The sequence below is a fragment of the Chionomys nivalis genome, chromosome 1 (assembly GCF_950005125.1).
Source record: "Chionomys nivalis chromosome 1, mChiNiv1.1, whole genome shotgun sequence".
Taxonomy (NCBI): Eukaryota; Metazoa; Chordata; class Mammalia; order Rodentia; family Cricetidae; genus Chionomys; species Chionomys nivalis.
The window spans coordinates 58,159,510-58,184,943 of record NC_080086.1 but is presented as its reverse complement, the minus strand read 5'-3'; the positions used below and the strand labels follow the sequence as shown (position 1 = coordinate 58,184,943).

Sequence of the window (25,434 nt, the reverse complement as noted above, 5' to 3'; positions counted from 1 at the left end):
AAAAAATCTTGCTACCAAAAAAAAAAAGGACTCTGGATAGCAAAAACAAAAACAATCCTGATCAAATGCTGGAGAGACATTCTAGACCTCAAGCTTTGTTATAGAACCATAGTAATCAAAACAATGTGTACTTGCCTTATGTTTTCCTATCACTGTGATAGAACACCATGACCCAAAGCAACAAGCACTCATTTCATCTTACACTTCAGGTAACAGCCCTTCACTGAGGGAAATCAGGATGGGAACTCATGCAGGGCAGGAACCTGAAGGCAGGAGCTGATGAAGAAGTCATGGCTTGCTCTCTATGTCTTACTTAACTTGCTTTCTTATATAGTCCAGGACCACCTGGCCAGGAATGATACCACTTACAATGGACTGGGTCCTCCAACATCGATTACTAGTTAAAGAAAATGTCCCATACACTTGCCTGCAGAACAATCTTTTTAAGGCATGTTCTCAATTCCCTTCTCTCAGATAACTCTAGCTTGTCTCAAATTTCCAAGAAAAAAAAAACCCATGAAAACAAAGGTACTGATGCAAAAACGGACAAAGAAACCAATGGAACAACAATAAGATGTCCAAATTGAATACCTAAATATGAGTACACTAAACTACAGTCATCTGATATATAATATTTGAAAAAGATTCCAAATATAAATAAGAGAGAAATGAAAGCATCTTCAACAGATGGTCCTGGGGAAACTGGCTGTCCTTTGAAGAAAGATGAAATTAGACCTTTATCTATCAATTTGTACAAAAACTAGTTCCAAATAGTCCAAAGACTTACTTGTGAAACCTAAAGCATGGAAATGACCAGAAGAGACATAGGCATAGGATGGAGATGTAGGGAAGAGCTTTCTTCAGGACCCAATTTGTCCATCAACTGAGGCCAACAACTGGCAAGAGAGATCCCATAAAACTAAAAAGCTCTGTCCAGCTAAGGAAACAAGCAGTGAAGCTAGGAGGAATCCTACAGAGTGGGAAAGAGTCTTTGCCAGCTATACATCTGACAGAGAATTAATATCTGTCATAAAGTGCATGGAGAACTCAAAGTAGAAGTTAGAATAAAAGGGCCTACTTTAAAAAAAATAGGCTTGGGATCTGAATAGAGTTCTTAAAAAAGAAAGAAAGAAAAAAAAATGGCTAAGAAATATCTAAAAAAAAATGTTCATCATCCCTAGCAATTAGAGAAATAAAAATCAAATCAATACTGAGATTTCATTTTACCCCAGTCAGAATGGCAAAGATTAATAAACCAAGTTATAACAGTTGCTGGAGGGGATTTGAGGGAAAGGGAACTCTTTCTCACTGTTGGTGGGATTGCAAACTGGTCCAGATGGAAATCAGTGTGGAAATCCTCAAAAACAAAAAATAAATCTACCACACAACCTAGCTATACCACTCCTTGATATATGCACAAGGGATTGGACATCTGTTCCTCAGACACCTCTTCAGCTGTGTTCATTGCAGCTTCACTCACAACAGCTGGGGAACAGAAACAATCTAGAAGTCCTTCAACTGACCACAGATAATGAAAATGTGATACATAGATATTATGAAATATCATTCAGCTGTAAAGTAAAATGAAATCATGAAATTCTCAGGTAAATGGGTGAACCCAGGAAAGATAATATTGAAAAAGTAATGTGGACCCAGAGAGACAAGCATCTGTGTTCTCTCTCTCATCTACGTTTCTCGAAAGGGACCATGGGGTGAGGGAAGCAATCGAGAGGGGAGTAACATTGTACAAGTGATTTGAAGAGGACTGGGAAAAAAGGGGGGTTCTTCAATTAGGGAGTGAGGAGGAAGATAAAGAAGTGGAGAGGAGGGTAAGAAAACAGTAGAGATGTCTGTAAAAGTCAGAAGGAATCATTGTATCCCACCTAACATTATATACAAGACTGATAAATCTGTGTATACTTGTACATATATAGTTACATATGTTGTCCCAGCTGACAATGCTCCTTCCAAGAGCTATATGCTACCTAACAGTACCCCGACACCAGACGTGAGAAACCTTCTTTTGAGTTGTTGGTTGGAGTTGTCAAGAGACTCTCAAAACATAGGCTATTGCAGTTGCCCTTGATTGCCTCCCAGAGAAGGAAGAGGTCCTACTGCTGAAGACGCCACGTACTTCAGAACAGGATCCAGAGGATCCAAGCTCAAAGCCTCCTCTGCAAAGACCAGCTTTGTGGTACCAGAAGATGCCACGCAAGCTTTCAAATGAGGAAAGTAACCAACAGTCCTACCCAGCTACGATGCCTATGTAATAAAAATATCCAGCATGGTAATAACCCCAAGGGTGCAGTAGTGGCATGTATATCTCTGTGGTAACCAACAGCTCTCTAATTGGACTTAAGGTCTGTTCAGTGAGAGAGAAATCATGCAAGGTACTGTAAACATAGCCAGCTACCTGAGGCTAATGAATCTGTGGTCTTGGAGGAGAACCTACAGCCACCACTTTTCTAGATCAGCATAATTCTAACTTCATTCTAAGTATTTATTCTTATACTCACCATTAGAGAAATATCTCTTTGCAACCATTCCAGAAAACCTCAACCAATCAAAATACAGAGACTAAGTGGCCATGTGGTGCCCAGCCCTAACTGATAGAGCTAATACAACTCAGGCAGCTAAGGCTCAGGGATCAGAGTAGAAGAGCTATGAAAAGATTGTAAGAGAACAGGATGTTCTCTGTGAGAGTTCATCTCTTAGAGATGTCAGAGAAGCTACTCTTAGGAAGTCTTATCAACAGGGCTGCCTAAGCAAGCCCCAAACAAGGATGGCACCAATAGATTTGACAACATGGAAGGGAAATCTCATAGGGCCCCAACCCTAGACAACTGATGAATATTGAGAGCAGGAGAAACAGTCTTCCCCAGGGAAGAACACCCTAATTAGTTATCAATAGCAAGTGATTATCCCTGAAATCATATACACACAAGTAACAACATAGGAAGAGAGCAGATTGTGTTTACATATTTAGGGTTATTATTTGTATGTATAAAACATATAGGAAAAAAGAGACCATGAATTTGAGAGAGAACAAAGGGTACATGGGAAGGCCTAGAGTACAGAGAAAAGGGAAGGGGGGAAGTGAGGTAATATTGTCTTAAAACACGCACACACAGCCAGGAAATGGACCTGTTTTATGCACTGTGTTTCCCTTTGTCAGGCAAAGTGGGCAATTCTATAAAGTCAACAGTGGAAGAAATCACTCTTGGAGCAGGAAGATACACAGCTCATCCTTTAATGTCATCTGTGATAAGAATAACACCCATTCTGGTTTTGTGATGAATTTGAAATCTTAGAAGGCACTCTGCCACCGTAACGAGTGCACCCAAAACTGTAACAGAAATGGCAAGACTCCCATAGGCTACTTCAACATGTGATTTCCATCCTAAAAAGCATCCATTTCTTAATCATCAGAGGCTAACTAATAAACGACTTAGGCTAGATTTACGCACACAATCTTTCATCATTCTCTAGCCCCTATCCATTCAAGCGTTCTCTTCTTAGTAATAAGTACATTTAAGAAGCAGAGGAGAGCTAACAGAGATCTCCTAGGGAACCCCAGATCTGGAAGCTCCTCCTAAATCTAGTTCCGAAAAATAAAATATTAAACAATAGCAGCCAATCAACCAAGGAAAGATAGACAAATGGTTTGCTCTTACCTCTCCCCAGCTGCCGTAGGCCCATTGGGGACATGGGCCAGATTCACAGGCCCTTTGCTCATCAGGTTTGATTCTCTCTACACAGTCACTGGCGGGGTATCCGTTTTCATCCTGACACACCACCACTCGCCTCTGGGACCCTCCGGCACAGGTACTAGAACACTAAGCACACACAATAGCAGATTTATCTTCACATTGCTTGCCTTCTGCATACGCATAGACCAGCTGGCTGAAAGGGCAGCGACAAATGACAGAGACTGCCTTCAGGTCTTCATACACAGTGGAGGAAGGTAACTGGGAAACTGGTCACTTCCCCAAGGTGGGGTTGTTCACTTTGTACACACAGGCAAATGACTGGACGGTAGAGAGGAGCCTCTCCCGTTATTCTCCAGGCCATTGATAGGTAGTCAGCCCTAAGGAGTGATGCTGTTTCTGGAGTCCTCTGTGCATCCCCATTCATTGCCCATCTTCTCCACATTTCTGAGAGGGACAGAAGTGCCAAGGGACACCAGTTTGTGGGCATTTTTTTTTTCAAAGTCTCAAGAGCTCCTTTAGAACCAATGTTTGGGCCTCTTTGAATACAGAGGTTAACTCATACTTAATGAACTGCCAGTTGTGGAAAGTGAACTTCCACACAGACCCAGTGAGTCCATAAATGTAGCACAGAATGTCATTTAAACATTACTTCCTAGTGGGGGGGGGGTAATCCCAAGACATACTCTATTTGCTTCTCACTTCCTCAGTGAACTCAATTGAATTCTATTGCCACCAACCTCTCCTTGGTTTGTTTCAGTGGAATGTTCTCGAATGGCTGTTGTTTGCATTTCTGCTGGTTTCCCACACACACTTCTCATAGCTCTCCCATGAGTGTGCAGGTGGAGTGTTTCTCTTTCCAGAAAGTCTTTCCCCCTGTAACCTAGTGCATTTCCTAGCACCCTCTATATGACCCTTGTCGTAAAATTGGCAAGCTTATACTCATTGAGTCTCCAAAGCAATGCAATTTTCTCCAACTAACCCTCCTTGATGGGGCGGGGAGGGGGGACCACTCTATCTTAGAACAGAGTCATTCAACCTAAAACAAATATATCTTCCCTATAAATGAATTTAAATGAAAATAGCACTAAACCATGAAACAGCCCCCCACACCAAACCAAATAACAACAAAAACCTTTCATAGGATCGCCAAAATACACATATGCGACTTCCTAATTTTTTTTTTTTTTTTCAAACGGGAAAGGCCAGGACACACAGTTTTTAGAACTGAAAGCTTTCCCAAATGGGAGACTCCCAGGATACAGGAGAGGAGAAGCTGAGAAGCTGAAGGGGCTGGCTAGCACAAAGCCAACAGTCACACTGAGGGGTGGAAGCACAGAATCCAATCAGCACTCAGGGGCCGGTATTTCTGCATTTCCATTCACCTTAGGGAGTGACAGACTTCTAATTCCTTTTAGCCCAGAAATAACATAGTTAGCAGTCCTAGACCCAGAAGGACACTGAAAGTAAAAAGCTAACAAGACCCCACAGTGGTCAGCCTGTCCCCTCTATGTGATTCCCAGAATCTGTTGTCACCCTGGCCCTTCAGAATATGCCAGCCAGCGGTTCAGTATTCCACAATGTATTCTTGAAAAATTTTCCAGCAAAACAGTTTAAAACATCCACATGCAGGTTTTTTTTTCTTTTGATGTTCCTTTTCAAGGCCTTTTGCAGTTAGAAGGACAGCAGTAAGGACTGTGACAAAGTTAACTGTCAGTAGTTGCTGGGATCCATCCTGTAGCGAGCAAAGCAGAAAGCACTTCCCTCGAATCATCTCATTTAACTACAGAAACTATCGAAAGCAAGACAATGTTGTCTTTCTTTTGCAGCCGAGGAAACTGAGGCCTACAGAGGGAAGAGCACCTGCCTCGGTTAAGAACTCCCTTCTAGTCTAGGAGATAGCTCAACAGGTTTAATATGTTTGCTGCCCAGACTCATAACTTGAGTTCAATCCTTGAGCCCACACAGTGGAAGGAGAGAACCAGCTCCTGCCAGCTAGCCTCTGATCTTTACAACTGTGCCATGATGCACACATGCATAAATAAATAAACATTAAAAAGGTAAAGAAAGAAAAAAGAATTCCTCTTCAGAAAAGTTCCTCTGCCCCCTCTCCTCCAGCATACTCTGCCTGCCCCTCCCGGTTCAACCTAAGTCTTGTCACCCAGAAGTGACACCTCCTCCTCCAACTAGGAAGGAACTCTTCTCTGGGACTGCAATGAAGCCCTTGTATTCACCCAGCTTGACAGCAAATGTGTATTAATAAACTCTCAAAGGAAAATTTCTTCAGAAGCAGCTCTAGTCTGTTTTCCTCCAGGCACAAGTAGAGGAGACAGGCAAAGGGGATACTCACTGCTCCCCAGGGGCCAGTTCTCCACTGGTTTCCTCCAAGCACATGGGTGCGGCTAGGGCTGTCACTCCTGGGACGGAAGTCCTCATTTTGATATGGGTAAACCAAGCCAGCGCCTGAGATCCGTTGAGGGCATGGTGACATGGAACAGTCCTGTTCAGTCTCGGGGATATAATCTGGGTCACACTCACTCCGATCAATCACGTGGTCGCTGTAGTTGACACACACCACTTGTCGGGTTGCCTTACCTTGCCCGCAAGTCACGGAACACTATGTTGAATATCCAGAAAAAAAAAAGCGGGGGGGAGGGCTATCATTTGGGAGTTCGACTTACATTATTGAAAATATGTTTCCTCGGGTGGCTGAACATTTTTCCAGGTGCCCAGCTTAAAGTCTTAGAATCATCTTGACTACTTTCTTTTGTTCCCATCCAATATCTCTTTCACCAAGAAATGCTGACAACATAGCATTCAAAACACATCCAGATCCAGCCGCTCTGTTTCTACCCTCACTTCTCTTGTCTATGAAAGGCATAACCTTCCCTTGCCAGGATTAATGTAATCGTTACCAGCTGGATTTCCAGACTGACATGCCCCACATATGCGCTGTTTGCCAATGACAAAATGCCAACCACTACCACTTAACTCATGCATCCTTCTGGTGACTTCCCAGTTCACTTAAAATAACACCCAAACTTCTTGTTGATTTGCTAGGCCCTTGATTATGGAGCCTCTGCTATTTCCTTGGCTGTTCTCACATTCTTCATATACCTCATTTAAAGCTTCTTGAACAAGCCCAAAACTTCCCATCTCAGGGGCATCCTGTCTTCTGCAGTATCTGTGGCATCGCACAGATAGCATTGTGCTTCTCTACCCTACTCCATGCATAAAAGTGAGATTATTCGTCTTTTGTTGACTACTCATTTTCTGCTAAGTATTTAACATATATAATCTCATTCATAACAATGTCATAAAATAGGTATTCATCCTGTTTCTTTCTAAAATTTAATTTTATTCACCTATTCAATTTTATTTCTGTGTGGATGTGCATTTGTATAGTGTGTGTGTGTGCTTGTATACACCAGAAGAAAATGACCGGTGTTGTCCATCTAGAGCTCCTTGTCCTAAACCCTGGTGACGGTGTCTCTCACAAACCAGAAGCTCTCAATTTTCAGCTAGGCTGGCCAGCAAGCTCTAGGAAGCCACTGGAATCTGTTTATCTCTGCTCCCCAGCACTAAGTTTAGCAGCATGCCTGCCATGACCAGCTTTTACATGGGTGCTGGGAATTTAAACTCAGATCCTCAGGCTGGCACAGAGTACTCCTCCTCACTGACCAACATCCTCAGCCCATTCTTTTAAGAGTAGAGGAAAAATGAGGTTCAAACACTAATTTGCTCAAAATCGGGCAACCAATAGATGACTAGGTTTTTAAGTGTGCGTTCCTTGCATGATTGACTAAGGTTTCTTCTATACTTAGCTAGATACACATATATGGAACAGGACAATTTAAATCTCAAGTCCAACTCTGAAATAGGTAACCCATTCCTAGTATGGTCCCTTCAACTCCTTATCCTCCCCCATCTTCCAATCCTACCCAACCCCACAAAATCCACGCTTACAGAACTCCAGTCTAGAGCCTTCCACTGTCCACAGGGTGTCACAGCACACTCTTCCTTGGCTACTGGTTTAGGCAAGGTAGCACAGGCACTCTCGTCAGCCACAGAACCATCCTCGTCCCGACAACTGACGTATCTCATCCGGGTACCTTTTCCACAAGTGGCTGAGCACTAGGTGTTGGAGTGAAAGGACACAGACATGTCATTTGAAATGGCTGCTTAGTATTTTTCACTTAGCCCAGTTTCTTATCAGTTCTTAGCTCTCTTTCTAGAGTCATGCCAGAGAATAATTGTCTCCTCTGAACACCTCCCCACTTTTCTCCCCGTCTGTTTCTTACTGGAGTCCAAGACCCAAATCGCCACTGGGTTCTGGGCACACTGTGTGTGTTTCTCCTTGGTTCCGGGCCCAGTAGAAGAGGGTGACAAGATGATAATTCACAGTCCTAGACGTGAAAGGAGAGAACATTTACCTTCAAGGCAACACGTGTTTATAGATATACAGTCATGGTAAGAAAGTGTATTGTACCAAGAAATCTAAGAACTCTTATTTCTGCCTGTTTCTACAAGTCTCCTGATCCCTCTTAGCCCCAGTCTCTTCAATGGCAAAGAGGGATACAATCTGAATCATTTTCTGGATGCCTTAACACAGGCAGGGTCTACTTAGTCGTTAAAGCCGTGTTTATTCACCTGCTCCTAGGAAAAGAGAGGGAACATTGTGAAGCATTGCGCATGTCTGGAAAGAGCAGGATAGCGTCTAAAAATTATTAACTGTTAATGTTTAAAAATTCTCAAGGCTAAATTGTGTTCTCACATTTCAGGTAGTTTCCTAATCAAAACCTGCTAATCATGAACTTGTTTTCCCAGGGCACCTAAAGATAACACCCAGGGTCCTGAAGGTCAGCCTTAGATATAAAAGGAATTTTCTGCAGGCTAATGGCTGGAATTCACATAATGCCCCTCAGTCACTCCGAGAGACTTGCAGTGAACTCAGTGGTTTGTGGATGGATACTAGGCTCTTATTTACAGAGAACCAAAGAGCACACCTGTTTATAATCACTCCCAGCCGCCTCAATTTGAGACATAGTTATCAAAGGCCCAAGAGCCAGCTGACCTGGAGCAAAAGCGTTGTGGTCTGGGACTGAAGGTCACTGTTTCCTTGCCTTAAACCTTTACATATGGCAGAGAAATTCTGCTACTGGCTCCACGCCTGGCCTTTCCCTTTGCCAGTGCTCCAAAGAGAGTCCAGGGGACTTTTGCAAAAAGCAAATAACTTATCCATAGGCTTCAGCCGTAGGAGCCTATGGACAAAGGAACACTCTAGAATGTATGGACAAAGGAACACTCTAGAATGAGAGTGAGAAATCCTGGTTTGAATCTCTAAGGAAATTGCTAAGTTGGCACTTGATGTAAGGACTGACATTTTCTTGGGACTAAGGACCGTGTGATGTGTGTGCACGTGTGAGCATGTGGAGGCCAGAGGGTGTTTACTGACTGTTTTTCTTAATCACTCTACCTTAATTTTAGAGACAGGATCTCTTATACAATGCTGAGCTCACTGGCTGGCTTTGCTTGCTAGCCCATGAGTTCCAGGGATATACCTGTCTCTCCATCCTGCCTCAGGGTTACACACACATCAAAGATACACACCACCATGCCCAGCTTATATAGGGAACTGAAGAACTGACCTCAAGTTCTCATGAAGGTGCAGCAAGAATCTTCTCACCTGAGCCAATTCCCTGCCCCCACCTCCATGTCATTTTGAACATTTAGAAAAATTATAAAAACAAAGTTTAAACTGGGTGGTGGTGGCACATGTCTTTAATCCCAGCACTCGGGTGGCAGAGGCAGGCGTATCTCTGTGAGTTCGAAGCCAGCCTGGTCTATGAAGCAAGTTCCAAGATAGCCAAATCTGTTACACAGAGAAACCCTGACTTGAAAAAAAACCCAAAACAAACAAACAAACAAAAAACATAAAAAGAAAAAAAAGAAGAAGAAAAAAACCCCCGAAGTTTATACAGGTACAGGACTTGTTAGGGTAGTTGATCGGCAACAATAATATGATCACCACTACCATATTAACCCTTTGTGAGTCTTTATACATAGATGATACACAGTGAAATGCACCCAGCTGATGGTGCCCACACAGAGGGAGCCGATTGGCTGTACAAGGCCTTTCTCAGGACATGAGTTCCCAGTACAGTCTTGGCTAAAATCTGCTTTCGTAGTTATCAAATCTGATACGAAAATTCAAATCTTCTCTTATCGTAAATAATACCAAGATTAAGGCAGGCACACAACAGTGAGCTTGTGAGGCAACACACTCTCAGGAGGGGAACAGCTCATACACATGTGTGTGCATGTGTACATGTGTGTGTGTGTGCATTTGCTTATACACACAGACATTATATACAGATATTTGTATCTGTGTGCATGTTTAGAAATGAGTTAAATGATAGATAGCAAAAATTTTACAAATGACATTAAAATTTACAATGATTTCAAATTTTATTTAGCCATTTGATGCAAATATAAACGGCTCTTATTGATTTTTTTTTTTGCTCAACTTTTGAACCTCTTGCCAAAGGATGACTATAACTGCTGAAAAATACAGTTGAAAAGTGTGTTACTGAATTATGAAGGTTGGGTGTTTAGGAGGAAGGTGAACGAGAAATGTAGATGTTTCTTCCAACCTGACTCACCAACTGCAACCTTGGAAAATCTCTTTGAGGTGAGGGTGGGGGTGCAGCTGAGTGGGCAGAGTCCATGCTAGCATGCGCGAAACCCTTGGTTCAATATGCAGGACTGCTTAAACTAGGGTGACACATGTCTGGAATCTCACAGCTCAGGAGGTAGATTACAAGTGGATCAGAAGATGAAGATTGTCCTTGGCTACAAAGAATGAAGCCAGGCAGGGCTGCCTGACACCCGACGAAAGAAAAACTCTTTGCAGAACCAGATAATAATCTTCAAATATTCACTTTTGGGTGTTATTGGTAGTGAAACAACTTCAGATTATTAAAGTTTCCCCGTCACTTTCTTAGGGTGGTGACACCTGACAAGCAGGAAATGAAGCTGTGATTATAGCTCCTGCTGGTATCTGTGTGGCACGCTCTCTCACCAGGCCAGTCTCCAAGCCGTGCACTTGACCTTGATACAGTCCTTAGGAGACACTTCTAGCAGCACACCACAGATACATACAGATGTTAGTGACCCTGTGAGCACAGGTGACTGTGACATCTAGTAAAATTCTGAGTGGGGACTTTTGAGGATTTTTCAGCTCTCTTCCTCTCCAGTGTTTCCCAGTTTTAAGAGAAGCCATACTCAGCCTCCAGCTCCCGAGGCTTCTCTGAAGTGCTGCTGGGTCTTGCGAGCTGCTCCAAACTGGCTTGAGCTGAACACACTTCTTGTAATTAATTGTGTCTGAGCTACTGGAGTCTTCAAATAAATAATGTAAGATATCCTAGTTCAAGGCAAGACTGATTAATATTTGCTAGCCAACAAGAACGAAACTCTAATCTATAGCTACTTAAACAAACCAAAAGATAAAACCAGAAAAAAAGGTAGATTCTAAGCTGGTGGCATATGACTTTAATCTCAGCACTTGGGAGGCAGAGGCAGGTGGATCTCTGTGAGTTCGTGGCCAGCCTGGTCTACAGAGCAAGTTCCAGGATAGGCTCCAAAGCCACGAGAAACCCTGTCTCCCCATCCCTCCCCCTCCCAAAAAAAAGTTAGATTCTAAATGTAGAAAATAAGTAACTTCTAGTTAATTTAACACCCAGGTGGTCTATTGGTCTATGTATGGATTCCTCTATGAAAATGTTTCACTTTTGTCTGAACCAGGGCGACATTTTGGCCCTTTCCTGCCCAAAGTCAACCCAGGGAGACTCACCTGGGTATTGGTCGGCTTAGTTGCAGCATTGCAGTCATTGTCGTCCACCACCGACATGTAAGGCCCAATGACGCACTTCACTGCCCTCAACTGGTAGCCCTGTCCACAAGTGACACTGCACTGGGGGAAGGAAACGAGACAAAAATGAAAAAGCTTTTCTTTCATGTCCTTGCCCCATGATATTCTGTAAGAGAAAAATCTTCTCCCAGAGAGAACCGAGGGCTGACACCCAGAGATTAGATAAAACCATGCAATCCTGTTTCCTACAGTTTACACTGCTCCATCATTGTAATGATATTTACAAGGATCTCTGCCTGCTAATGGAATTACACTGGTAAAGGCACAACTCTGTGAGCGCCAGGAGGGAGAGGAGAATATCCGTAATTGTCATACTCTTCACTCTGCCTACTGGAGCGTTCTGGCTAACACAGGTGTCTGTCTTAACACAGGTCTGTGACCTCTGATTTCTGGAAAAGAATTCTCAGGCAGTAACTGAAAGCTGAATCAATGTTTCTGCATAGGACACGCTTGGCAGTCACATTTATGAGAAAGAGATAAGATATTGGAAAGGACCTACATGTGCAACAGCCAAGAGTTAGTTAAATATATCACAGCACATGAGTAATACAGGGATCAATACGACTGCTGCAAGGCACACTGCCAGAGTTCCAGGCCAAAGAAGGGCATGGGGGTGGGGGCACTATGGGGAAGATAGCCAAAGATGTAGAATCAGTTCCTAGACCAGAGAGCTCACTGAGCCAGCAACAAGTGCTAAAGGTGCACGTTGACGGAGCTGGAGATGTAGTGATAGTAACTTTTAAGCCATGCAGTAAGTAGAGGACTACCTAAGGAAGAAGCTGCCAGATTGGGTAACAAAGTAGCTAGACACTTTTGTTCTTTCAACCACCTGGTGCATTCATCTCAATGCACAGGAGGAATTGTTTCAAGACACAGGCTCCCAGGGAGGCCACCCAACAAGTATTAGCGTATCTAAAAGATAACATTGGAACATGCTTATCTTCTCTGACAACAATGAATCGGGAGCAATAACAGAAGCAAACCTGGAAAGTTTTGAGTGTGGAACTGATGTGTGTTTTGTGTGTGGAACCAATGTGTGGGAGCTGATAGATTCTTAAGCAATATGTCAGAGAAGAAATCAGAGAGATATTAGAAAACACTGGAGAGAAAGATGAACGAAATGGTAGAGAACCAGAAGACATGGAGAAAGCAGCGTTCATCAGGAAACGTATCACTGCAAATGGCTATGGCTATATACATTTAGAAGAAAGATTTTAAAACAGCAGCAGAGCCTTAGCAATAGGAGGTTATCATCAAGTTGTGGAGGGTAACCGATAGCATCGGCAATAGCCTATGGTATTTGGGGCCGGTGTCTATGGGACCATTTTGGTCACTGACTCAAAAAGATGTAACCCAGTACTGGTACCGGGGATTTCATTTTGTAGCATTTCTTGTCTAGTTGGGGTATTGTCCCCTGTTATGTGGTGACTTTGTTTAAGCTCAACACTCCAAGGTAGATCCAATATCAGGAGTAGATGACCAACAAAAATCAGACTCCATGGTTTTTAGTGGCCCTTTCCTTTCCTTTCCTTTCCTTTCCTTTCCTTTTTCTTTCTTCTTTTTCTTTTCTTTTTCTTTTTTAAGAGAGAGAAAGAACATGAAGTTGGGTGGGTAGGAGTCGGGAGGATTTATGAGGAGTTAAGGGATAGGAAAGAATATGAGGAAAAATACACTGCATAAAATTCTCAAAGAATAAATTAAATAAAAGAAATAAAAAATAACCTAACTTCCTAGCTTTGCTTTGCATCTCAAGGAACAAATGGCAGAACAAACTAAATCTCAAAGACAAAGAAAGTAATAAGTCCAGAATAGATCTGAACAGGTTACAGAACAAAATAAAACAGAGGACAGGCAGTGTGCTTCAGTGGGAAAGCTCATGACTGGCGTGCACGAGGTCCTAGGTTCAATCCCTGTTACAGTGTGTGTGCGTGTGCGTGTGCGTGTGTGTGTGTGTGTGTGTGTATGAGAGAGAGAGAGAGAGAGAGAAAGAGAGAAAGGTATGAATATATCCACAAGAGACACTGACTTAGCTACTTCCCTTTGTCCCTGGCTCATTGGGGCATCCAGGAGTTCCTGTGTAGGTGCCGAGAAGTTTCATCGGGACGGGTGAGTGTGTGCTATCCTGGGGCAGACGGTCCCGGTAGAGAGCACAAACGCCCCTCCCCCAGCTCCTGCTGCAAAGCTTTCTCTCCTACACACCCGCCCCCACCCCCACCCCCAAGCCTGCCTTGGCTGCAAGGTCCTTTACTGTGGAACAGTTTCCTGCCCTTTCACTGAGGCTACCAACCCAGAGTAGTGAGGGCCTGACTAGAGGGCAGGCCTCAAGGTCCCCGCCAGGGAAAGCGGGCCCCTGCTGCTGGGGCTGCAGTCTCTGCTGTGATCTCCTGGACCTGCTCTGCCTGCGCCCTACTTCCCTTTGTCCCTGGCTCATTGGGGCATCCAGGAGTTCCTGTGTAGGTGCCGAGAAGTTTCATCGGGACGGGTGAGTGTGTGCTATCCTGGGGCAGACGGTCCCGGTAGAGAGCACAAACGCCCCTCCCCCAGCTCCTGCTGCAAAGCTTTATCTCCTACACACCCGCCCCCACCCCCACCCCCAAGCCTGCCTTGTCTGCAAGGTCCTTAGCTGTGGAACAGTTTCCTGCCCTTTCACTAAGGCTACCAGCCCAGACCAGTGAGTGCCTGACTAGAGGGCAGGCCTCAAGGTCCCCGCCAGGGGAAGCAGGCCCCTGCTGCTGGGGTTGCAGTCTCTGCTTGTGATCTCCTGGACCTGCTCTCCCTGCCCCCTATTTCCCTTGGTCCCTGGCTCATTGGGGCCACCAGGAATCCCTGCATAGGTGCTGAGAAGTCCCATCTGGATGGGTGAGTGTGTGCTATCCTGGGGCGCACTGTCCCGGTAGAGAGCACAAACGCCCCCCCCCCCCCAGCTCCTGCTGCAAGGCTTTCTTTCCTACACACCCGCCCCCCACCCCCACCCCCAAGCCTGCCTTGTCTGCAAGGTCCTTTACTGTGGAACAGTTTCCTGCCCTTTCACTGAGGCTACCAACCCAGAGTAGTGAGGGCCTGACTAGAGGGCAGGCCTCAAGGTCCCCGCCAGGGAAAGCGGGCCCCCGCTGCTGGGGCTGCAGTCTCTGCTGTGATCTCCTGGACCTGCTCTGCCTGCGCCCTACTTCCCTTTGTCCCTGGCTCATTGGGGCATCCAGGAGTTCCTGTGTAGGTGCCGAGAAGTTTCATCGGGACGGGTGAGTGTGTGCTATCCTGGGGCAGACGGTCCCGGTAGAGAGCACAAACGCCCCTCCCCCAGCTCCTGCTGCAAGGCTTTCTCTCCTACACACCCGCCCCCACCCCCACCCCCAAGCCTGCCTTGTCTGCAAGGTCCTTAGCTGTGGAACAGTTTCCTGCCCTTTCACTAAGGCTACCAGCCCAGACCAGTGAGTGCCTGACTAGAGGGCAGGCCTCAAGGTCCCCGCCAGGGAAAACGGGCCCCTGCTGCTGGGGCTGCAGTCTCTGCTGTGATCTCCTGGACCTGCTCTGCCTGCGCCCTACTTCCCTTAGTCCCTGGCTCATTGGGGCATCCAGGAGTTCCTGTGTAGGTGCCAGAAGTTTCATCGGGACGGGTGAGTGTGTACTATCCTGGGGCGGACGGTCCCGGTAGAGAGCACAAACGCCCCTACACTAAGGATACCCAACCAGAGCAGTGAGTGCCTGCCTAGCGGGCAGGCCTCAGCAACCCCCGAAAGGGAGCGCAGGCACCTCCAGCTTGTACTGCAGTGTCGCCTGTGTTCTACTCGACCCCGCCCGACCCCTTGCATTCGGCCTTCTTTACGCGGGTCATTGGAATACCACGCATCCATGTTTTGGTGTTGAGGAGTTCACCTGGAAGGGAACGGTTCCTGCCCCTACACTGAGGAGATACACCTAGAGAGTTAGTCACAGCAAAGACTGGTCCAAGACATCAGGCCTCTCCTGGCTCCATTTGAAGGAAAAGATGGGCAGGCGCCAATGCAAGAATTCCCCCAACAACTTGAAAGGCAACGTGACATCACCAGGATCCAGGAATCCCGAAATGAGAAGTGTACACCCTAATCCAGAAGAATTAGAAGAATTCGACTCAAAAGTGAATTTTATGAAAATAATAGAGGACCTTAAACAGGAGGTGAAAAACTGCCACAACCAATTAGAGATTACAAACAAAAAGGTAGAGGAAATGAATAAATCTCTCAAAGATACCCAAGAAAACCAAGAGAAACAAGAAAAAGTAATCAAACAGGTAAGGGAAACGGTTCAAGACTTGAAGAATGAAGTGGAAGTAATAAAGAAAACACAAACCGAGGGAAGGATGGAGATGGAAAATTTGAATAAACGAACAGGAACTACAGAGACAAGTACCACCAACAGATTACAAGAGATAGAAGAAAGAATCTCAGACACTGAAGATACCATAGAGAAAATAAACACTCTCATCAAAGAAAACAGCATAACCAACAAATTCTCATCACAAAACATTCAGGAAATCTGGGACACAATAAAAAGACCAAACCTAAGAATAATAGGGATAGAAGAAGGAGAAGATCTACAGCTCAATGGTCCAGAAAATATATTTAATAAAATTATAGAAGAAAACTTTCCCAACCTTAAGAAAGATATTCCTTTGAAGGTCCAAGAAGCATACAGAACACCAAATCGACTGGATCAGAAAAAAACATCTCCTCGTCATATAATAATCAAAACACAAAACATACAGAATAAAGAAAGAATATTAAGAGCTGCAAAGGAAAAAGGTCAAGTTACCTATAAAGGTAAACCTATCAGACTTACACCTGATTTCTCTATGGAAACCATGAAAGCCAGAAGGTCCTGGATAGATATACTGCAGAAACTACGAGACCATGGATGCAAGCCCAGACTTCTATACCCAGCCAAGCTTTCGTTCACTATAAATGGAGAAAACAAAATTTTCCAGGATAAAAACAAATTTAAACAATACGTAGCCACAAATCCAGCCCTTCAGAAAGTAATTGAAGGAAAATCACAAACCAAGGAGTCCAACAATGCCCACAATAACTCAGACATCTAATGACCCTTCACCAGCACAACTTGAAGAAGGGAAACACACAAACTCTACTACCAAAGGAAAGAAGGAAAGAAAGGAAAAATGACTGGAGTTAACAACCACTGGTCATTAATATCACTTAATATCAATGGACTCAACTCACCTATAAAGAGGCACAGGCTAAGAGATTGGATACGAAAACAGGATCCAACATTCTGCTGCTTACAAGAAACACACCTCAACCACAAAGACAGACATCTACTCAGAGTAAAGGGCTGGGAAAAGGTTTATCAAGCAAACGGACCTAAGAAACAAGCAGGTGTGGCCATACTAATTTCTAAGAAAGTTGACTTCAAACTAAAATCAATCAAAAGAGATGGAGATGGACATTTTTTACTCATAACAGGAACAATTCACCAGGATGAAGTCTCAATCCTGAATATCTATGCCCCTAATATAAAAGCACCCACTTATGTAAAAGAAACGTTACTAAAACTCAAGGCAGTCATCAAACCACACACACTAATAGTAGGAGATTTCAACACTCCTCTCTCACCAATGGACAGGTCAATCAGACAGAAACCTAACAGAGAAATAAGAGGATTGAGGGAGGTAATGAATCAAATGGACTTAACAGACATCTATAGAACATTCCACTCAAATAAGAAAGAATATACCTTCTTCTCTGCAGCTCATGGAACCTTCTCGAAAATAGACCACATACTCGGTAACAAAGCAAACTTACACAGTTACAAAAAAATATCGGTAACCACCTGTGTCTTATCAGATCACCATGGATTAAAGTTAGAATTCAACAACAATGCTATCCCCAGAAAGCCTATGAACTCATGGAAATTGGACAGTCAACTACTGAACCACACCTGGATCAAGGAAGAAATAAAGAAAGAAATTAAAGTCTTTCTTGAATTCAATGAAAACGAAGACTCATCATACTCAAACCTATGGGACACTATGAAAGCAGTGCTAAGAGGAAAGTTCATAGCATTAAGTGCCCACATAAAGAAAACGGAGAAAGCACACATTGGAGACCTAATAGCCCACCTTAAAGCTTTAGAAAGAAAAGAAGCAGACTCACCTAGGAGAAGTAGAAGACTGGAAATAATCAAATTGAGGGCTGAAATCAACAAAATAGAAACACAGAAAACAATCCAAAGAATCAATGAAACAAAAAGCTGGTTCTTGGAGAAAATCAATAAGATTGATAAACCCCTATCCAAACTAATCAAACGGCGGAGAGAGAATACGCAAATTAACAAAATCAGAAACGAAAAGGGAGACATAACCACAGACACAGACGAAATTCAGAGAATCATTAGATCTTACTACAAAAACCTGTATGCCACAAAATTGGAAAATGTAAAAGAAATGGACACTTTTTTAGATAAGTACCATATACCAAAGTTAAACCAGGACCAGGTGAACAATCTAAATAGACCCGTTAGTCGCGAAGAATTAGAAGTTGTTATAAAAAACCTTCCCACCAAAAAAAGCCCAGGTCCAGACGGCTTTAATGCAGAATTCTACCAGAACTTCCAAGAAGACCTAATACCTATACTCCTTAATGTATTTCACAATATTGAAACAGAGAAGTCATTGCCAAATTCCTTTTATGAAGCTGAAGTTACTCTGATACCAAAACCACACAAAGACACAACCAAGAAAGAGAACTACAGGCCAATCTCACTCATGAACATCGACGCAAAAATACTCAATAAAATACTGGCAAACCGAATCCAAGAACACATTAGAAAAATTATCCATTATGATCAAGTAGGCTTCATCCCAGAGATGCAGGGCTGGTTCAACATACGAAAATCTATCAATGTAATCCATCATATAAATAATCTGAAAGAAAAAAACCATATGATCATTTCATTAGATGCGGAAAAAGCATTTGACAAAATTCAACATCCCTTTATGATAAAGGTCTTAGAGAGATTAGGAATACAAGGGTCGTTCCTAAATATAATAAAAGCTATTTATAGCAAGCCGTCAGCTAACATCAAATTAAATGGAGAGAAACTCAAAGCTATTCCACTAAAATCAGGAACACGACAAGGTTGTCCACTCTCTCCATACCTCTTTAATATAGTGCTTGAAATTCTAGCAATAGCAATAAGACAACATAAGGGGATCAAAGGGATTCAAATCGGAAAGGAAGAAGTTAAACTTTCATTATTTGCAGACGATATGATAGTGTACATAAGCGACCCCAAAAACTCCAGCAAAGAACTCCTTCAGCTGATAAACACCTTTAGTAGCGTTGCAGGATACAAGATCAATTCCAAAAAATCAGTTGCCCTCCTATACACAAAGGATAAGGAAGCAGAGATGGAAATCAGAGAAGCATCACCCTTCACGATAGCCACAAATAGCATAAAATATCTTGGGGTAACCCTAACCAAGGAAGTAAAGGATCTATTTGACAAGAACTTTAAGTCAATGAAGAAAGAAATTGAGGAGGATACCAGAAAATGGAAGGATCTCCCTTGCTCTTGGATAGGGAGGATCAACATAGTAAAAATGGCAATTCTACCAAGGGCAATTTATAGATTCAATGCAATCCCCATTAAAATCCCATCAAAATTCTTCACAGATCTTGAGAGGACAATAATCAACTTTATATGGAGAAACAAAAAACCCAGGATAGCCAAAACAATCTTATATAATAAAGGAGCGTCTGGAGGCATTACCATCCCTGACCTCAAACTCTATTACAGAGCCTCAGTATTGAAAACAGCTTGGTATTGGCATAAAAACAGAGAAGTCGATCAATGGAACCGAGTAGAAGACCCTGATTTTAACCCACAAACTTATGAACACCTAATTTTTGATAAAGGAGCTAAAAGTATTCAATGGAAAAAAGAGAGCATCTTCAACAAATGGTGCTGGCAGAACTGGTTGTCAACGTGTAGAAGAATGAAAATAGATCCATATCTATCACCATGCACAAAACTCAAGTCCAAATGGATTAAAGACCTCAATATTAGTCTGAACACACTGAACCTGATAGAAGAAAAAGTTGGAAGTACTCTACAACATATGGGTACAGGAGATCACTTCCTACGTTTATCCCCAGCAGCACAGACATTAAGGGCAACATTGAATAAATGGGACCTCCTGAAACTGAGTAGCTTCTGTAAAGCAAAGGACACTGTCACTAAGACAAAAAGGCAACCCACTGACTGGGAGAAGATCTTCACCAACCCTGCAACAGACAAAGGTCTGATCACCAAAATATATAAAGAACTCAAGAAACTAAACTTTAAAATGCTAATGAACCCAATAAAAAAATGGGGCACTGATCTGAACAGAGAATTCTCAACAGAAGAAATTCAAATGGCCAAAAGACACCTAAGGTCATGCTCAACCTCCTTAGCGATAAGGGAAATGCAAATTAAAACAACTTTGAGATACCATCTTACACCTGTCAGAATGGCTAAAATCAAAAACACCAATGATAGCCTTTGCTGGAGAGGTTGTGGAGAAAGAGGCACACTCATTCATTGCTGGTGGGAATGCAAACTTGTGCAACCACTTTGGAAATCAGTGTGGCGATTTCTCAGGAAATTTGGGATCAACCTACCCCAAGATCCAGTAATACCACTATTGGGAATATACCCAAGAGATGCCACATCAAATGACAAAAGTATCTGTTCAACTATGTTCATAGCAGCATTGTTTGTAATAGCCAAAACCTGGAAACAACCTAGATGCCCTTCAATGGAGGAATGGATGAAGAAAGTGTGGAATATATACATATTAGAGTACTACTCAGCAGTAAAAAACAATGACTTCTCGAATTTTGCGTGCAAATGGATGGAAATAGAAAACACTATCCTGAGTGAGGTATCCCAGACCCAAAAAGAGGAACATGGGATGTACTCACTCATAATCGGTTTCTAGCCATAAGTAAAAGACATTAAGCATATAATGTGTGATCCTATAGAAGTTAAATAAGAAAGTGAACCCAAAGAAAATCATATAGTCATCCGCATGGAGAGGGGGAAGTAGACAAGATTGCAGGGCAAAAACTGGGAACTTGCGGGTGAGGTGGCATGGGGCAAAGGGGAAATGGGATGAGAAATATGAGAAGGGGAGGATGGGAGGAGCTCGGGGGATTGGGATGGTTGGGATATAGGAAGGATGGATACGGGAGCAGCGAAGTATATATCCTATCTAAGGGAGCCATCTTAGGGTTGGCAAGAGACTTGACTCTAGAGGGGTTCGCAGGTGTCCAGGAATATGTCCCCAGCTGGTACCTTGGGCAACTAAGGAGAGGGAACCTGAAATGACCCTATCCTATACTGATGAATATCTTGCATATCACCTTAGAACCTTCATCTGGCGATGGATCAAGGTAGAGACAGAGTCTCAATTTGGAGCAACGGTCTGAGCTCTTAAGGTCCAAATGAGGAGCAGAAGGAGGGAGAACAAGAGCAAAAAATCAGGACCACGAGGGATGCACCCACCCACTGTGACAGTGGAACTGATTTATTAGGAGCCCACCAAGGCCAGCTGGTCTGGGACTGAATAAGCATGGGTTGATTACGGACTCTCTGAGCATGGCGGTCAACGAAGACTGATGAGAAGCCAAGGACAATGGCACTAGGTTTCAATCCTAATACATGAACTGGCTTTGTGGGAGCTTAGCCTGTTTAGAAGCTCACCTTCCTGGACGTAGATAGAAGACCTTCGTCTTCCCGCAGGGCAGAGAATTTGGACTGCTCTTCAGTATCGAGAGGGAGGGGGAATGGTGTGGGGGGAGGAGAAGAGGAGTGGGGATAGGGGGAGGGGAGTGGGGGGAGGGGGCAATATTTGGGAGGAGGGGAGGGAAATGGGAAACGGGGAGCAGGTGGAAATTTTAATTAAAAAAAGAATAAAAAATAAAAAAAAAAAAAAAAAAAAAAAAAAAAAAGAGACACTGACTTAATAATAAAAAAAATAAAAATAAAAATTCAATAAAAAAGTACAAGCAAATGCTACTAAATCTTTTTTTTTTTAAAGGTTAACATCAGCCCTTTTCAGACACTTCCAAAATATGGAAGAGTAATCATTTTCCACGAGGTCAGCACCTAAATATGCAAGAACAAAATCTTGTCTCTTATTTAAAAAAACACTGCAATGAGCATTCTAGGCCAGAATACTGATGCAACTTTCAATTATTTCTTGAGAATTTATCCCAGAGGGCCAGGGTTATCTTAATATCAAAAGCAAAGGGGGGAAGAATAAGGACAAATATCTCATGTAAATAAAGATGCAAAACCTTTCAGGAAGACACTAGCAATCAAATCCTGTGACATAGTGTGGGTCATAGTCACATGGGATTTATCACAGGAATGCAATTTTAAAAGTTCATATAAGTAAGTAAAACAGAAAAAAGTACCTAAAAAGACCTATGAACATATCAACCTATAAAAAGAAGTCTTTTGGCAAAATTAAACTTGTCAGGCAAACTTACACCCACCACCAAAAGAACCCCCCCCCCCCCAAAAAAAGAGAGGACACTTCCTCACTGTGGTGAAGAGTACCTATAAGCCCCTACAAGCATTATTGGTACTCAGTGGTGAAAGACTTTCTCCTGAGGTCAGGACTGTGGAAAGGATGTCTTCTGTCATCTCTGCTATTCTGCACACACTGGAGGTCTAGCTAGAGGCAAAAGCTAGGAGAAGTAAAAGGCATACTGGAGAGGGAGAAGCCAAGCCTGGACTATCTGCAGAGGTTTCCACAACAGGCACAAACATCCCAAAGAATCTGCAGGGAAATCACTATAGCTACCGCTCAAAAGCAGCAGTTTCAGGACACTGACTGAGGAAAAATAATAATAGAAAAATCAGAAGTGTTTCTATACACCATCAAAAATAACAAAAAGGGAAATTAAGAAAGTAAGCGCATTTAGAGTAACATCCCAAAGAATAAAAAGCAAAGGAAAAAAATGTGATCATAAATGTGAGACTTCTACAGTAAAAATCTCTAAAGGACTGCAGAAGAAATGAGAAGGCCTAAATAAATGGAAAATTACTTAATCACTGTAAACTATGGCTAAAAATGTCAATATTCCTCAAACTGATCCAGAATTCATTTAAACCCAATGGAAAAATCACATGACCTGTGTGAAGAATGAAAAAGCTTGTCTTTAAGTTCATACAAAATGGTAAGAGATTCCAAGTACCAAATTTATTTCTTACCAAAGTAAGAAATTTGGAGGACTTGTATTTTCCAATCTTAAAAATTTTGAAAGGATTGAAATGGCCTTATGCTGGCATAGACAGGCATCAGACTAGCTCCGAGTCCAGGAAAAATTTACATTTTTGCTCAAGTAATTTTTGACAGGTGTGCCAATACTCTTAATGGAGAAAGCATGTCTCTTCAACAAACAGAGCAGGAACAGCTGTTTACCCACATGTGTGAAGCCAGAATCCCACATCATATGTACAAAAACTTAACAATGGATCAGTTGCCTAAAGCCAATAGCTCCAACTATTCAACTCTAAAAATAAAAAGGGCTTGTGTGATATGGTGTTTGTTTGTCCACTGTGATACTACAAGCAAAGACACCAAAAGAATAAAGGAATCGCAACTCCATCAGAATGGAAAAACATCTGCCCATCAGAAGACATGATCAGCAGAGTAAAAAGGCAACCAGTGAGATTAAAAAATCAGTACCAGGGACATATGCACAGTTCACATAGCATCCTCCACAACCTCACGCCCTTTAAAGAGTTGGATGAGGCTAGAAAAAGGGACGGTGCAGTGCTTGAAAAATGGGAGAAGGTCCATTTTAAAGTGGTTTAGAGGTTTGTTTGTTTGATTGATTGATTGATTGATTCCTTCCCTCCCCCTTTTTGGACAGAGTTTCCTGTAACTCAGGCTGACCTTATACTGTCTACTTCCTCAGGGTTGACCTTGAACTTCGGACCCCCCCCCCTCCACCTCTTGATTACTGAAATGATAGGAATGCAGCACTGTTTACAGTGTCTGCAGTGCTAGGGGTGGACTCCAGGACTTTGTTTGTGCAAGGCAAGCACTCTACCTGTGCAGCTACAGCCCCAGCTCCTATGGGGTAAATTATCTTTTTAAATGGACAAGCAGTTTGGCTAGACATTCCTCTAAAGAAGACATTCAAATGGTGACAAACACATGACAAATTGCTCAACATCTTTTTCTATTAGAGGAATATAACTAGAAGTCGTAGTGAGACAGCACTTTACACTCAGTAGGCGGCCTACAGTTTTAAAAGTGGAAAATAGTAACTGTTGACAATGACATGGAGAAATTGTGTATTGCTCATATATTGCTGGGAGGGATGGAAAATGGTACAGCCTCCATAGAAAACCATTTGGAAGTTAAAAACCTCGACACAGAATTACTATAGGAACCAACAATTACCTCGCTGGGTAATAGATTCCAAATAAGTGGCATTAGGTATGAAAATAAATACTTGTTCATTTATGCCAGAAAAATTCATAGTAGCCCAGATGTGAAAAGAACCCAAATATCTATCTTGGATGCTCATTCACACAGTGGAATATGATTCAGAAATTAAGAGAAAGGAGTGCTGGCCCACGCTACTGTGCGATGGGTGCCAAAAGATTGATGTAGTGTGACTGATGCCGGCCCCATCAGCCATGTGTTAGCACCGCCGCCCACTTTTATGAACAGTCCAGCATATGCAAATCCACAGACCCAGAATGCAAATAGATGGTTGCCAGAGTTAGGGAAGCAGGGGATGGGAAATAGCTGCTGACTGTATATGGGGTTTCTTTTGGAGTGCTGGAAACAGTTTGATAGTACACTGAGATCATAAAACATGGATATACTGAATACCACTGAGTTGTTCCCTTTAAGACAGTTAATTGTACGTCCTGCATGTTTATTTTTAACCAAAAAATACAGGCAGAATACAATTCCAAGTTTAAAAATATAAAAAAAAAACCTGAATAAATGGCAACAGCCACAAAAACCAAACAACACGAAAGTGCTGTGCATTCTTCACTTCAGCAGTGTGTTTGATTTTTTTCTCTTTGCTATCACATATTTTGGAAATTTTTTTCATGCGAATATTTATGACTCTTTTAATAACATCTTAAAAACTGTTTGCCTAAGTTTCATGCCTGGTTAAAGAAAGACCAAATCTCTTGTAAGAGATGGGAGAAGGATGGACTGGTCGGTCAATTGTAGGAGATGTGACAGTCCTATCTTGACATTGATCTCAACGTGTGCTAACACCTTTTCACTAATCAAGAAACTCTATAGATTTGGACAAATAGGAAGCACTATTAGGAAGGATAAAGGGGCTCTTCTTGTTTGTTTAGAAAATTCTAGCAGAAAAGTGTCAGTATGGGGGTCAGAAAATGGCTCAGAGGGTAGAGGTGCTTGCCTTTAAGAGTAAGACTTGAGTTGGGTTCTTGGTGTGGAACCATCTGTGTAAGTTGTACCTTAACTTCCACAAATGCACCATGGCACACACACTCGCACACATACTCTTTAACACCCCCCACTACATGTTAATCAATAAGAATGAGGAAGCCCCAGATGTGGTTGTAAAGCTGCCTGCATATTGCACGCAAGTTTGGAAATGGAGACAGAGGCTGAAGAACAGGAGTGACGGTGGCTGGTCAGGGTGGAGGAGCCATTCTTCACCAGATTGCATAAGTGACAGCAGACAGCTGTTCACTTCTTCGGGGAACTTGGAGTGCTGCTTAAATCGTACACAGCACTCTCTT

At 42.8% G+C, this 25,434-nt stretch overlaps 1 protein-coding gene across 3 annotated transcripts in view; it reads right to left on the bottom strand.

Moving 5' to 3' along the window:
* Positions 1–25,434, bottom strand: part of Adamts9 (ADAM metallopeptidase with thrombospondin type 1 motif 9) — a 174,699-nt gene that overhangs the window by 81,284 nt on the left and 67,981 nt on the right. For all 3 annotated transcript variants that reach the window (XM_057763644.1, XM_057763663.1, XM_057763654.1), the window contains exons 23-27: positions 11,560–11,679; positions 8,009–8,113; positions 7,674–7,841; positions 6,058–6,324; positions 3,675–3,836 (exon numbers count right to left, since the gene is read on the bottom strand). In XM_057763644.1, coding sequence (XP_057619627.1) covers positions 3,675–3,836; positions 6,058–6,324; positions 7,674–7,841; positions 8,009–8,113; positions 11,560–11,679 — 822 coding nt within the window. The remainder of the gene's footprint in view (positions 1–3,674; positions 3,837–6,057; positions 6,325–7,673; positions 7,842–8,008; positions 8,114–11,559; positions 11,680–25,434) is intronic.